Here is a 16,052-nt window from a genome sequence, read left to right on the forward strand (position 1 = left end):
TCACCTTTCTGTCTCGTTCACTAAATTTTTCTTCTTAGCATCGAGAAGATTTTCCGCCATCTGAGCTAATTGATCGTTGTAGCTTCAAAATTCTGTGAATAAAGATAGCACTACTCTATTTATTGAAAAAAAGCATTAAAGGAGAACTGACACGCAAAAATAACTTTGGCTTATTCGATGCAAAATTTGTCGCTGTCTTCAAATCTGGAAAAAATTTTCTTCTAAGATTCGCCGTTTTTCTGATATTTGCATTTTATCCGTCAATTACGTCACAGCCAGGATTCGGGAATTTCCCGAAGCGGAAACAAGATTATCGCCAGGAGTTGTTAAAATTCTCGGTTGACGTCACAAGTGACATGTTAACAATGCGTTGTAAAGGCTTTGACCGCAACGGTGAAAGTACAAATGAAGTTTCGTGTGTTATTGAAAATAGTGTGCGATAAAAAGACAAAAAATTGTCAGGCATTTCATTTATAAGTATAAAGAAGCTAGAAAATCCTAGCTACTTGTCTGATAAGACGCTAATATCCACATAAAATTTATTTTTATGCCATGATATTTTCGAAGAAGCATGCTACGAAACATTGAAAGAACCTCAAAGCTTGTGAAAAAAGGAGTCGACTTTGTTTGAAAACTGATATCGTTTCTTTAAAGTTTTTATTTTTACAATTACAAATAAAACCGCAACATGGGGGTGGGGTTGAAGCAATAGCCAAAAGACAAACGAAATCTAGTGGAGACAGCGGTAAAAGCGATCCTGCAACCTGCTTTGGGTGCAGAAATATGAATTCAAGAAAAAATCTTGGTTGATGGGAGCAGCGAGTGTGACTAAATAATAATTTCACTGAACTTGATTGTTGTATTTTAACAGAGGTTGAGATACTAGGGAATAACCTAGTCTTGCAAAAAGACCATCCCCCACCCAAGTCAAAATTGCTTGCAAAAGAAGAGAATGTGCCAGTTGATATTCCTATGACAGCTAAACAGCATTTTCTTCGACTAAGAAATCAAGTTCTTTCACTAAGAGGTAAGATCGTAAATCCTTAAATCCAGATTTTTCGACTGCCAGGTAACTTATCAGTTCCCGAAACCTTTACGTCCGGTGAAAATGGCATAGAATCCGCACAAGTCGACTTTTAACCTGCCTTTACTATTTAATATCACTATACAGTTAACTCGTTTAAAGCATTGAAAAACAATCATAGAATGCTACATTAATAATGAATAACTTGCAGCTCCGTTTAGGGCATCATAGGCATTTCAGCGAATTAGGCCATACAGACAAAGCAGTCTGGACAAAGACCCCTCAATCTGAAATGAAATTCTAGTTTTACGAAACCTGATCTCATTCAGATTGTAGCAATAGCATTGTTTTTAACAGAAATTCCATATCAGTTTGTACTTCCAGTTTGTTTATAACATCGTCACTGTTGAGCCATGGGACGACTGTCTTCCCAAGCGGCAGCGCTCGCTGGTAGCAAAAACTCAGACGGCTGAAACTCTCCATTTGACTCGAAATCAGTGTAATAAAACTCCGATTCAGAGTCCCAAACCATTGAAAAAGTCAATTATGTGTCATAAATGCAATATTAGCTCCTTTTACATGCACAAAATAAACATTTGTCCGCAGCATTTTGTTAAAGGTTTCTATAGAGAAACACAATACGTGCTGAGAACATGTCACTTGTGACGTCAAAGATGATCGCCCACTCGTGACGATTTTCGCCTCGAATTTCAAGATGTCGGAACAATTGTCGTTTCTCAACTTAAAACGCCTGTATTTCAAAAACGGTTACTGTGATTTAAAAAAAATTTTCGATCCTGGAATTTGCTTGTCACAAACTACCGTTTTAGCCAAACTTATTTTTGCGTGTCAGTTCTCCTTTAAGAAATCAACTTTCCATACAATCAATTAAAAGAATTTTTTTTAGGCAATAGTGGAATAAAATGTACCATATCTTTCTCCAAGAAACTGTGCTTTGTCATCCCTTAAAGTACCCCTAGCCTCAGCTTGGTTCCTATGTCTTTACCATAGAAGACATATATGAAATATATTATGGGAATTTAATCCGAGAAATCGGTCATTTTCCAAGTTGTACAAGGAATAACAGATTGGCTTAGAAAATAGGTTGAGAAACCTGATATAGAATAACTTGGTGCCAGCGCAAATTGATATAGTTTTATTTTTTTCAATTGCCTTAAACTTGGCTCACAAGGTGTATTTGTTAACAGTGAAGTTCTCAGAAACATTACAAAAAGAGAAAAATAACTGTTGAAGGAAAAGAAACTGATGAAAATTTATTTTTGAGGACATGAGAAAGAAAGAATGGTCAGATTTGTTCTTTAAAAGTAACATCAAGAATACTTTGGTTGTATTGATGATCAATTCCTACTAATAAAGATCTAAATACAATCATAGATTCTATTAAAACTTTTTTGACAAGCCCAGTTTGAAAAGTTTTAAATCTAGATTTTTAGTAAAGCAACTTATTTTCCAAAATGTTTAAGATCAGATGTTACAAAACAATATTTGTTACAAACATGTGTAAAAATGGCTTAATTTGCTTTTTTTAGTTGATAGTTCTTCTGTTTTTGGTAAACCTTGTTTCTTTTTTTCTCCTCAATCGTATTTTGGGTACTTTTAAAATCTAAAAAAGAGTTTCATTACAAGCTTTATTATAAAGGTTATTCTAAAACTTTGCAAGACCTATTCTTTTTCCAAGTCAAAATCATAACAGACGAAACTATTAGACATAATGATTAAAGAAAGCTTAAATATATTGCCTCGGATTTTCCTTCAGTCAAAATCCATTTCAGATTCAGTCTCTGGCCATCCCAAAGTACTTAGATCTACAATTTATTTGCTGCCAAAAGGGTGGCGGCCCAACGTAAACTCTTTAAAGACTTTCATATTTCCCCCCTCCACTTTCAAATACGTTTCGCCGCCCCTGGAAACATTCGTATGGATGGATTTCAGGCCCTATTTTCTAGTCTATCAATATTGGTTATGTATATTTATAAGATTCCCCGAATGTCAGGCAAATGGCAAGCTATAGCAGGTTTATCATCGGCTAAAGAAACGTGATATGTAAAAACAGAAAAAAGCTGTGCTTTTTATGTTGAATGGTCTGGATGCCATTTGAAACATTTTTCCAGTACGTCAAGATGTCGAGTTTAACATTGATAGTTTCATTTTTTGCAGCCTATTCGTTTTGTGTAGGGGTGTGGTGGTGTTGCTGATTTTACACAGAAGTCTTGTGTAGATGCACAGAAATTATTTTTTAGAATTTTTTTGCTAGTTCGTGCATGAATTCAAAAGTGGTTCTACAGCTTCCACTCCTCGCTTTCTAAGGGCTATTCTCCGACCAATTGACTGTCATTCTTTTGTTAAGTGTCTTTGAACAATTTTTTGGCACAGAACTTGAAAATGGCTTAAATGGCGAAAATTAGCTGAGACAATTTGTTGAGCGAAGAACGTAAGAACATTTGTAGGGAGAGCAAGATAAGAGAATAAAGTGAGAGAAAAAGTAAAAAATACAAAATGACAAATTCAGCTGAGGGAACAAGTTGAGAGATTAAGCTGCTAGAATAGGCTGATAGATTTAGCTTAGAGAATAAAGTGAGAGAAAAAGTCGAAAAATAAGTTGAGAAAATTAGCAGATACGAGGGAATGTGCTGAGAGAATAGACCCATAGATTAGGCTTAGAGAAAAGTTGAGGGAATAAGCAAAGAGAAAAAGTGGGGATAATTAGTTTAGAAAATAACATGAGCGAATTAGACGAAAGATAAAGACTGAAAAAATAAACTCGAAGAATAAGCTGAGAGAATAAGCTGAGTGTTAACGCTAAGAGTTAAAGTTGAAAAAATTTGTTAAGAAAGAAGACAAGAAAGTAAGACGAAAAATCAAGCTTACAGAATAGACTGAGAAAATGGGCTGAGAGTCTCGTAACAATATTTTGATTTTCATGCTAGGCCCATTACATTTATTCATTCCAGTCACAGCCCCGTAACAATCAAAGTACGTCGCTAATTACAACATGCTCATCCTATCTATTTTTTCAGCTCTATCGCATCATCATTAACTGCCTAGCCATTCCTTCCATTTGTTTTCGCCTGTGGCTGTTTTCATAGCTTTAGCAATTAATTTTCAATAAATGCATTTAAATTTTAGTTTGTCATTTAGTCAAGGATAGTCGCGAAAAATCATGCTTTAATATACGCCTGATAGTCTTTTCTCTGGCTTCGTGTTCTCTGCACGTAAAAAAAGATGCAACGCAAGTTGGAAATGACACGCTAACCGTTGCATAGTGGATTTATGCTAACCTGGTGGATTTATTGGTGAACGAATCACACACAACAATGCTCAATTCTCGTTTCACAAAAAGAGGATAAGCTGAATAATAGACTATGCGAATAAGCTCAAAGAAAAACATTAGGGAATTAGCTGAGAGAATAAGCTCCAAGAATAAGCTTCACGAATGAGCTTAAATAATAGAATAACCTCAACGAATGAGCTATGAGAATAAGCATAAAGAGTAAGCCAAGATAATAAGCTTAAAGAATAAGCTTAAAGAATAAGCCAAGATAATAAGCTTAAAGAATAAGCTTAAAGAATAAGCTGAGAGAATAAGCTTAAAGAATAAGCTTAAAGAATAAGCTGAGAGAATAAGCTTAAAGAATGACCTTGACAAATGAGCTTAAAATATAAGCTGAGAGAATAAGCTGTGCGAAAATATAGATAATTAAGGGTTTTTATGGACATTTATTATTTTTATCAGTGTATATATAGAGACGTGTAAATGAAAGTATTTAGTCTTTCCTTACTGTAAATCTTTGACATTAATTGGCTATATAGCTATCGTCATGCCAACATTGAAGTAGTCAATTAATTTTTTTGCTATAATTAGAATAATAAAACTGAGAAAATCTGACATTCTCAATTGAGAATGTTGAGAATGTCTCGATTTGCCCCTGGCGTTGCCCATTGACCACATTGATATAGACTTATCCGCACTATCATAAGATACTCTTTTGGATCCTATTGAAAAAGAGTATCCAAGGGATATCGACATGAAAATTCTCAACCCTAAAAATGATCGCATTAAAGATGAAAAGATTTAGAAGAAATTATCTTTTCATGATATAAAACTTAAAAATTGGTTTTGACAAAAAGCAAACCATTTAGAACATACTGAAGCTTGACGTCTCACATTTTTCTGAGTGCAAAACGTCAGAACATAGACCAGAACTCTACGCTAGGAAATATATTTACTCAGTTGTGGAACGGAATGGGCCAATCAGTAACGCAAGCACGTGACTGTTGAGGTTATCTAATCACTGCCGCTTGCCTATTGAGAAGTTACCAATGGAGTCCTTAGGTGAAGAGGAACTCCTTCTATCCACAAAAAAGCTTTTTCTGCGCTTCTGTAGATAGCTTCCCAAAATTCTAGATGGAACGACGATCGGGTTTTACCAATAATCCAAAACGTGTCGCCGTTATAGTTTTTTGTACATTCTGGGTTTTCCAGGAAATGCTGCCCGATAGCAGAAAGGCATCTCTTAGTCATTGTTTTAGATCTGGAAGACCGAGGTGGACATTCTCTTTGAGGTGGTGTTTTGTTTCTAATGCTAGGAGAGACACGCTGTTCTATAATTTCCCCCAATCTTTGGCCAGAATCACTTTGGCACGCAAATTCGTAGATAACGGAAGTCTTTTAGGTGGTAGGAACGCATCCCTTTTGAATAAATTTTTTTACTCGCAAGGGACTGTTACAGATCCAGGATAGTTTTAAGTAAACAGGGCACTTTTGCGAACCAATATTTACTTCAACCGAGAAACTGAAATGACATCCACTGGATAGCCGTTCTCCAGAAAAATCTTTTTATTTTGTTATTTACTGATCATTTGCTCAATTTTCTTAGGGAGGCCTAGATCATTTGCTCAATTTCCTTAGGGAGGCCTAGAATTCTTGTTGCCGTCCCTCCCTTACAATTCCTCCTGGGAATTTAATAGAATTTAAAAAGGAAGATCCAATTTCAAATAAACCTCTTTATCAAAATCAAACAACAGTCATTCCTGACGGCCTAACAATACAATCAACAAACAACATTACCTGATTAACAGAGAAACTCTAAGAAACGAATGAAAGTTTATCAAACAGATAAAAAAATCAGCACAGCGATAACGTTACTTTGAAAGGTGAAAAAAGTCTCTTTCGAAGCTCAGTCTCCCCAAATCCGCACATGCCTGCTTCTTACAGTTCTATATACAAAAAACTAAAAAAAGCAATTGTTATATTGCCTCACGCTAATTTGTTGCATAGTTGCTTCTTTAGCAATGCGGTTTTTAGCAAACAAATATTTATGGTTCAGTGAAAACCAATTCGTGCATTGATAAAGACAGAAATTTTGCAGCGAGAGAGCAAGCAGTTATAATCATGACAAGCAAAATTAGGTATTTTAACAAGCTTTAAAATTTTTTGAATTCGAAAAAGAAATTTGTGGCTTAGAGAGTGGCTGGGCAAAAATATTATAGGTTATACTGTGTGCTATAACTCTAAAGTAATCTAGATACTTGAGAGCGAAAGGCGACTCAAAGAATAACGTGTGACCAGTGGCGAAGCCAAAAGTCCTGCTTGTTCTGCTGGACAGGACCACAAATTTCCAAAGATAACAATTTTTAAAATAAGAAAAATTGATTCCCTTTATGAAATTATAGGAACGATCTTATTTAGCATGAATTGCAATGGTTCCTATTAGACAGGACATATAGCCTGACAATCTGATATTTAAGCTAATGTTTGCTTTCTCAACGGATTCTTATAGTAGGGAGTCCAGGCTTTCATAATCTGCCGATGACTTGATTGAAAATGCCTGGTTGTCACGTGACTAATGACGTCATATAACGGTAAAAAATCAGACAAAATCATCGCTAGCTCTTTACTGAATTGTTATTTTTTGACGTAAATTACATATTTTGACTCGTCTCGTTGCAAGCTTTTAATTGATGTATATTTCAAAATGATTTGCCGACACCAATATTTCCATTATGACGCCATCAAAAATTTTGCATGACGTCATGAAAGATCTTGTTGTCATTAACTGATAAGGCCCTATTCGCACTGTAAATATGATAATGTTTGTCAAACCCGATATTCTCACGCCAATTAAGAAAACTTTTTCAAGATTGACAAAGTTTTTCAGACTTCTTGTTCGCATTAGGCAGTTTTCTGAGATGTTGTATTGTTATCTAACACGTTACCAGGTTGCCATTAAGATATTGTACCTTTATAAATTGTGACATGATTTCAAATAGCACCCTGGGCTTTTTTATTGGTGTTAACATAATTCTGACATGCCCGTCGAGTTACCCGCTGGTTATCATAGATTTTCACCAGATTGTGATGCTCCAGAGCTCTACGACGGAACCTTTGACCAATTAGTCGAAACGTTACAATTTGTCAGATTTCAGATTTTGCTGTTCGCACTCTACCAAGTAAACTACTTCCTGACAAACCCTTACCGCCTTTGAAGATAGAACAATAAGGGATTAGCATTGTCAGGTTTCTAGATGCAGTGCGAATAGGGCCTAAGTTGGCATAACTTTGTTTAGTATGAGGCTGGTTGTCAGCGAAACCATTTCCTCCGTAATTTTTCCAATCAAATTATTAGTATTTAGATCATTTAGATTACGTTTGTGCGAACTGCAGTAGCCAAAGTTCGAATAAGAATGATTTGACCTTCAGAAATAGGCAGGACCTAGACTTTAGATCTCTATGTTTCGGTATAAACCTAAGACTGTAGTTTTTCAGAGATCTGGAACATGTTAGCCAGTAGATTTTTAATTCTGGGCATCAATGGATTTAGGGCAAGCATAGGTCATTTCAAAGTATCAAATAAAAATACTGGGATATGAGATGACTCCAGGGCCATTCCATAGGGGGTGACCATTAAAAATTTTTCTGGGGGAGTACCCCCAGACCCTCTTCTAATAACTTACAAAGATTCAGATTTAATTGGGCGACTGTGGCTCATATTTCATTCAATGTATTTGGATTCCAGAGTATTTCCAATCAGAAGGAGAGTATTATCTAGAGAAACTCAATCAGCTCACAAAATCAACATAGCAAAAGTGGTACATGTTCTCTAATTCAGTTACAGACGGCAACTTTTTCAACTTGTGACAATCAGATGGTTCTGATGTTGACCAACACAAGTTACAGTTGTTTTATGAATGCTAAAATCCCAATTCATCAACATTTCAAAATTTCAAAGAAAATGTTGTTTTGACCAAGATAGGAAAGCAAAGTTTGAAAAAAGGTTAGTCTTAAGAGAATTTTCCAGTACCCAGAAAAATGTGTGTGCAGCCCTATGATTTGGTGTGCATTAGACAAGCCTCTGATAAAATCTTGTGTGCACATGCCACACTCTGCAGACTTGCCTACACTGTCGTCACCTGATTTATACAAGAATCGATCGTTTCAAGACGAGTGGTATTTATGGAAATCAAATTGTTTAGAGTGGTTCTGTTGGACCTATTTACTGTTCAAGTCAGGAATATCACAGACATCGCGAGAAACCTGATATTTATATAGTTTTCTCTCAGACTGCAGAGAGCAAAGGAAGTCATATTCAAAGGCCTAATTATAAACATCAGAAAAAGTTTGGGGCCTTCGCCGAGAGAGAATCTTCGTTTCTTTGAACCATGATAGTCGAGATGGAGGGGAAGTGGAGTGTGCATGACAGAAAAAAGGGCTTGCTTAAATTTAATTTCAGTCATTAACCATCCTGTCTTGACAGGAACTACCATACAGTTAGGAGTTACCGATGAAAAAGACGCCTGCTTAAACAATGGTAATTACTGGAAGCTTTTGAACTCGGTGACTCGAATTGTACTGGCAAAATGTCAATCTGATATGATAATCTGGCAAAATGATATTCAAAAATGAATTAATTCAAGACTCTACCATGCATCAGACCTATCCATGTTGTGACAAAATATTGTTACTTTTTTAAATAATTTGCATCAAATATGTTTCCTGTATGTATTACAACTGTATATGCCTATTATTTGTACAAGCATTTTCAAATAATTATTATTTTAGAAAGAATTTTTGTGGTGCCATTTTGACTTCTTCAATTTAAGGCAGGAGAAACTTGAATTGATCCGAACCCCCGTCCCCTTTTTGTGTACGAAGAATGAGTACACTACGTGGTGGGTCAAGGGGAACGCATATATATATATATATATATATATATATATATATATATATAGATTTATGTTGATATTCCGCAAAAAGCAGTTGGCTGAAGATTCTGCACGATCAGATGAAACCGGTACCAACAAAGTGTTATTTCTGCGATCAAATCTATATTGCAAGTATATATATATATATATATATTCAATAGCTCCTAACTTTAAAGTTCTTTAAAAATATAAATAGATACTCAATAAAAAAACAACTTGGTTGACGTTTCGCTATAAGCTTTTTCAGAAACTGAAAAAGCTAATAGCAAAACGTCAACCAAGTTGTTTTTTTATTGAGTATCTATATATATATATGTATAAAAATCTCCTGAAAAGTGAGTTACTCACGAAACAGGCTTGTAAAGATGAACCATGTAGTTTTACTTTCTTCAACTCTATGATATATTATGTTTATATAGACGCTTTTTCCGTAACTATTTTATCGACCCTTTATGGCATCGTGTAATTTTTAATACGGATATAGCGGCAATAAAAATTTTGATCGGTAAAAATGTATTCCTATTTAAATAATGCCATTATTTTTCTTTGCATATCAGGGCCCTGTGCTCCTACCTTGAAGTTGCCTTCACAAGCACAATACTTAATGAACATCCAAGCACAATCCCGAGAGCGTCCAGGCAATACCGTAAAAGTCTAAATAGCACAAAAATAAAGCCAGATTATCCAACGTTTATGATTTTGACTTCACAGAGTTTCACAGCCAACCCATCTAATCTGGAACTAGGGCTAATAGCTTAACCAACTGACAAATAACCAGCAGAAAACTGATTAATCAAAAGAACGCTGATTAAGCACATGAAAAGTCAAGGGAGGTACGCTTTGCAAAACTACAACTTCCCTGGCTGGGGGGCTTTGCCTGAGTGCCCTGAGACATAGCCAATGCCTGAGACAAATACAAAGCAAGCAGAGAAAGATCATCTATAACTGGCAACAACTGTTTATGTGTGAATGAAGAAAAGGCCACTGTAGCAGGCTGCTCGATGGGCTCCAAGGAGATCTTGCGGCGAAAAGTCGATCAAAATGTAGGAAATATGAAACACCGCAATATGCCGAGAATAAACAACAATAAATACACGTAAATCAGTAAAGGCTAGACGTTTGTACACAACAACTGTTTAGCTTGATGTGTACAACATAACTGTCTGTCTACAACAGCATCTAACAGTACCTGTATTAACAGTACCTGTATTCTTCGTACACAGCGACAGGATACCTACCTTTCGAAAATGTGGCAGTGAAAAATGTTTCACTGCAATCTTGATTTCAACATATCTGGAAGGGCGCCTTTCAATTTTCCGAGGGTCTTTAGGGCGTGGCTTCTTTGCTAGCTTCGCCACTGCATGTGACTATAGCCCAATGCTAGCGCTTGACTGATCTTGAAGGTCATGTGTCGCTTTAGCGGTTGGCTAATAAAACAAAACTGTTTGTAGTGTACTAGACAAATTCTCGATTCCATACTTTGTTCTAGACAAAAAAGATGATTGTATTGCATTAGCCAATCATGTTAATGACACATGCTCTTTAACACAAGAGAACTTTTAGGAATGCTAATCGACGATGTTCCTATATTTACATTTGATGTTGAGAAGTTCTTTCATGGATTGGCTGTCGTTTATATGTCTGATTTAACTTGCAGAAAACACGGAACCAGCAAGAGACGATGTTGCGTGACCGTTTCGTCTAGATGAATTTACTGACTCATTACAATTCAGGGCGTATACACGTAAAACGAGGGGACGCTACAAATGTGTTGTTTATTACTTTACGTGGATACGAAACAATGGAAAGTGTTGATTACAGTGATGCAATGGAGGACATGATTTCGTTTAGACAATGGTCACTACAAACTATATAGCATAGGGGATAAATGAACTTGCCATGCGCGCTATTAATCACATGGGCTACAGATATCAACACTGCTCAACACCAACGTGACATACTGTAATATCGAGACTCCCACGATTGCCATATGACTATTGTGTAATTTTTAAAGGTTTGAAGTATGCTTCAATCTGTAAAAAGCAAGCAACAGAAAGTACTTTTCTACACAAATGGTTTGCCATTTGTTTGAACTGTGCCATGTCATTATGCATCCGCCTTGAAGGCTGTCAAGAATGCAGAGTAAAGCAAGCTCTTTAAGGTGTGAATTTACAAATGGTTACAAATGAAAACCTACGAAACGTGATTTATACCACATAAGTATATGTTCATTAATCAATAGATACGGAGAAGAAAAAATGGCTTGTTTACGGTACACCTTATAACAAAAAATGCCTTCAGGAACTAGATTGTTCCCACTTGTCACGTGACTAACTTATTGCTGCCACGATGGGTCCAACCTAGTCTTGGATACACATAACAAGGCGTTATTTATTTCTTACGGATTTTGAAACGAACCGAAACGTTATCTTTGCCTTTTTCGAAACAGTATATATCTAGAATCGTTTACATATGTATTTAGCCAACTTGTTTGTGCCCTCTTATCTTGGAAACTGTTGTTTAAAAATTTTATAAGTACCGCCATCTAACTGCACGCAAACAGTATCGCTAGTTGCAACCTGTTCGGGTTTTCACATAAATTTTCATTGCGTAGTCGATTAAGGTTTTTAGTTTAGTGTAATTAAGCCTTAACTGTATCTTGTGACTTTCTGGAGTAGCTTTTCAGTTTACCTTATTTTCTAATTGCTTCTATTATAATAATTACACTTTAGTTTGAGCCGATTGACGTAAATTGAATGGAGCATCGTCATTGGTAGTTTATTTTGGATAAATTAGTTTACAGTATATATATATATAAAACGTTGAGGTTTTGTTAAGGTGTGCGTGCAACTGGGGGTGGTTGTGCGAGCCCAGCTGTGATTTGCTGAATGAAATGATATGATAAAAGCTCAAATGACATCTTCTTCAGTGTTTTCTCTGGAATACAAAGTTTAAAAAGAATCAGCAAGATAGATCACGAAGGGTCTAAAAACGACCTATGTTTAGGCCATAGTGAAGCTTGAAAAGTTTTGTGACATTTTGACAGGGCTGTAAGAACCAACATATTGGCGCATCTGTCAGATTTAAATAGAAATTTAGTAGAGAAACACTATTTGACAAGCTTAAAAAGACAGGATACAAAACCTATCAAAATTGTCTCCAGGCCAAATACTATTTTTGGCTTGGGTAAAAGTTCAAAATCCACTACAATGGCTATGAGAACCACGGTACTGTGAAATTTGTGTAATTCCATACAAAAAAGACAAGCACAGTTTATCAAAATAAAGGCAATAGTCTAATTCTACCGGATGTTTTCACACAATCCAGTTCCTAATTTAGTGTTGTCTGGTACACTAATAGTGGTTTTGAAAGTCCAAATTGTGTTCTTGTAATTTGGAATTAATGGGAAGATTTCCTTGAAATTTAAACAAGGTTTTTCAATCTGTTTATTGAACCTTTCTTTGCCACTTAAACAGCTAAAGGATTTCCGGAATATTGTTTTCAGATTGACATAATGTCTGGAGTTAAATTAGCCAATATTTGAAATGACTCAAATATAGCAGTCCATCATTTACTGGTGAGCAAGTCAGTAATTTTATGAAAACACATGGAATAACAAGACAGCGTAACTTAATATTATTCTGTGAACAGTTCACGGGATATTTAATATTTACAAACTGTTCTTTATCTGCCGTAAGTCTGCGTCATTCCACAATTAAGCCTTGTAGCCTCCTTTGAGTTAATCTCAATATGGCCTATTGAATCTATCATCGGAATGCTGAATGACTGCAGTAGTTCAGTTGTTATGAAACTTATTTAAATTCTATTTCACTATTTCCATATATATTTAAAATGCTAAACTGGTTAAAGAAACTGACGAAAGTGAAGACAAGAAAAGGCTTGGATCTAGTGTAAATGAGGAAATACCTGAAGAAAACTGGTGAAAGTACAAATGAGCAAGAAGTAGATGATGAGCAAGATGAGCAAGAAGAGCAGGACAATGAAAATGATGAGAGCACCAGCAAAGTTGGAGATTTTTCTAAAACACTCAAACAAAAACGTGTACAAATAGTTATCAATTTTTGCTTTGAGAAGATTGATAAGAAAGGGGGAAAGGAAGTCAGATAAAAAGTTTGTAAAGACAATGCCGATGTTGTGCAATCTCATGAAAAAAGCAAGCAGATATCATTTTTTTGTACCCCTGACCTGGGCGAAATAAGGAAAGCATATATGGATACCCATATAGAATCAGGATGGCATTTGGCAACATGTAGAGCAGACCGCTTGAAAAGATTTGAAAGGCCTGCCATTGTCGAAGACCCGACAACCATTGATAGTCAATCAGTTATGCATATAAGCGGTTGTGCAGGAAAATTGGGGCCTACATGACAACTGTTTTCAATGATGCAAAACGTGGTACTCTAAGTTCATGGTCAAGGCCATCTCGTCAGGTTGCTGTTATGAGAGCTGAAAACATCAAGGACAATAGGACAATGAATGACTATTCCATGTCCCCTGATGATTTCAGGTATCTGTTTCCTGGAAGTCATGCAGAACTTCTAGACTTTATTTTTAAGGCTGGGCAAACCAGAGAAAGCAAAACAGCAAATCTGGTTCGTTGGCGTATTCAAAGAGGCAAAGGATTTCAGTTAGCGGCAAAAGACAGAAAAAGGCCAAAAAACCAAAGCAATTCAAGTTTTGAATCTACATTGAAACTGTTACCTTTGGACATTTAGTTTTGTTGTTGGTAACTAATATTATTTGCTTTGATTAAATGTACATGTGATTTCAGCTTTAAGATCCGATTTGTTTCCTTAGTTGTGACTCTCTATGCGTTATGTTTATTAGAAAATCTTAAAAGCAAATTTAAATTTGATTCCTCCATGAGGTGTTTTAACATCATATTCTAATTATTTTATGTCTCGTAAATGCATTTAAAGCCAATTTAGGGCATTAATTTTTAAAATTTTCTTCCTTATAGGGCCCTAAAAAATTGGCATAGTTGGTGCTATCGTGAAAGCCCCTTAAAATTAGGCACTGACACAATTTATGCCGTAGAGAATCTTAGATGGGTATTCGGTATATGTATTGTGCATTTTAAAGTTCTTGTTTATTTTGGAAGGGTTTATCAAAAAATTATTATCACTTAGTTAGAAATTCGTTATTGCCAGCCTAGATTTGTTTCTGTCTCAAAGCGCAATCAATCTTCTAACTGTCTGGGTAATTTCATGAAGGAAGGGTAAATATTGTGTTTTGAAATTTGAATCCTTACTAGTCTATCAGCCAATTGCCAAGATAATGCATTTCGGGGCTTGTGATCAGTATGCGGCTTTATACCAGGGTGCCCCTCACTCCTGCTCCTAGGGATGATGCCAGCAAAAGTGTATCGGTGTATCGTAGTGTTATGTACAATGCAATCCAACATCCGTGTGCATGGTTGTACGTTCCTGTTAATATGGCATAGATATAGATATGTCAATAATTCTTCTTATGAAAATAATATACTTTGTGGTTTTATCGCGCACGGATTACACAGCATTTGAGTTTGATATAATATAACGTTTGCAGTGGAGGGACCAAGTCGTAATCCGAGTCATACATTGAGACTAGAACGAAAGAGCTAACCAATCTCCAAATTGTCAAGCCATGGTGATACTATTATCCCGCCACATAAAGCGGCTTTTTCGAGTAGCTTAAGTATTGTCAAGATAGAGGATGGTGAAACGAATGTTTTTAAGCATGTTGCTTTGGAAAGTAGACTAAGATAAGTTTAATTTCGTTAAGGCTTTGTTACACGATAGAATATTAAACAAGAATAATACTATTTAAGCGCAAAAATTTAATCTTCGAATATTCTTCATTGTTTTTCGATGAAGAATTTTTCAAAGAAGAATTGATTAAAGTCATCATCTAATTGTATGAATATTCTTGTCAAGGTGAATCAATTCGAACTAGTTTGATTTTAATCTGGCTTGAAGAATATTCAGACAATGGAAATGCCGATGTGTAAGGATGTGAACTCCTTTCTGTGCTTCTAAGTTATTTCTGTTGTTCTAAGTTCCTTTTTCACGTAGCCCGAATAACAATACAGTCGTGTGGTCAGTAACCGTGAGGAAGGCCAATAGCAATCGGATTAAAGTGCCATTCTGGAACCCCACCTAAATTTTTCTCGGGAAGGTTTCCAAAGCTCATGGAACATGTCAGGATATAGACTTAACCAACCACGCAGACTGGAATCGACGGAACATAGCCCTAATTTCGTGGATGGCATTGTACTCATTGAGGCATTTATTGGGAGGTCAAGCCACTGTGTAGCATACTGCGTGACAACATTGTCGAGATTTTGGAAGACCGATGTCTGGGAGAACTCTGTGATGGTAAAGTGCCAAGATAGTTTGAAAAGGATAAATCGTTGATAAAGCAGCATCTTTTCTAAAGGTGAACATCAAAAGAATCAGCCGGTTTAAGTAGAATGAGAGACAATTTCCCGCTGAGCTTTGTGTTCCCGGTTTGACATTTCAAAATCAAAGTTCCAACCTAGGTATCTGAATATCTTGCCAATTTCTACAGGAGAGACACAAATACTGTTAATAAAAAGATTTGGTTTGAGTTGTAACGATCTGGATGAAAACTTCTTTATTCCAAAGGTAGAACATTTGTCCACTGAGATTGTCATATGGGCCTATTGAAACCATCTTGTGAAGCAGTTTAAAAGCAATTGGTCTTCTCTCTCGTATGCAATAACTGCAGCATCATCTGCAAATTGGCACTAATGCAAAGGGTTGAACGTTTTCCCATGTTCATT

General features: G+C 36.0%; 1 protein-coding gene across 2 annotated transcripts in view; it reads right to left on the reverse strand.

Annotated features, from left to right (window-relative positions):
* LOC148958483 (major facilitator superfamily domain-containing protein 8-like) overlaps positions 1 to 10,639 on the reverse strand; it is a 32,045-nt gene extending 21,406 nt beyond the window's left edge. Inside the window, exons 1-2 of one of the 2 annotated variants that reach the window (XM_089112826.1) lie at positions 10,486 to 10,639; positions 5 to 92 (exon numbers count right to left, since the gene is read on the reverse strand). In XM_089112826.1, the coding sequence (XP_088968952.1) occupies positions 5 to 60 (56 nt within the window). In that variant the 5' untranslated portion in view covers positions 61 to 92; positions 10,486 to 10,639. Of the gene's footprint in view, positions 1 to 4; positions 93 to 1,339; positions 2,190 to 10,485 lie in introns of those variants that run through there. The other variant, XM_089112825.1, reaches the window with a different exon arrangement.
* Positions 10,640 to 16,052: the final 5,413 nt, after the last annotated feature.

The sequence above is a fragment of the Rhopilema esculentum genome, chromosome 15 (genome assembly GCF_057945365.1).
Source record: "Rhopilema esculentum isolate cy_ngs chromosome 15, ASM5794536v1, whole genome shotgun sequence".
NCBI lineage: Eukaryota > Metazoa > Cnidaria > Scyphozoa > Rhizostomeae > Rhizostomatidae > Rhopilema > Rhopilema esculentum.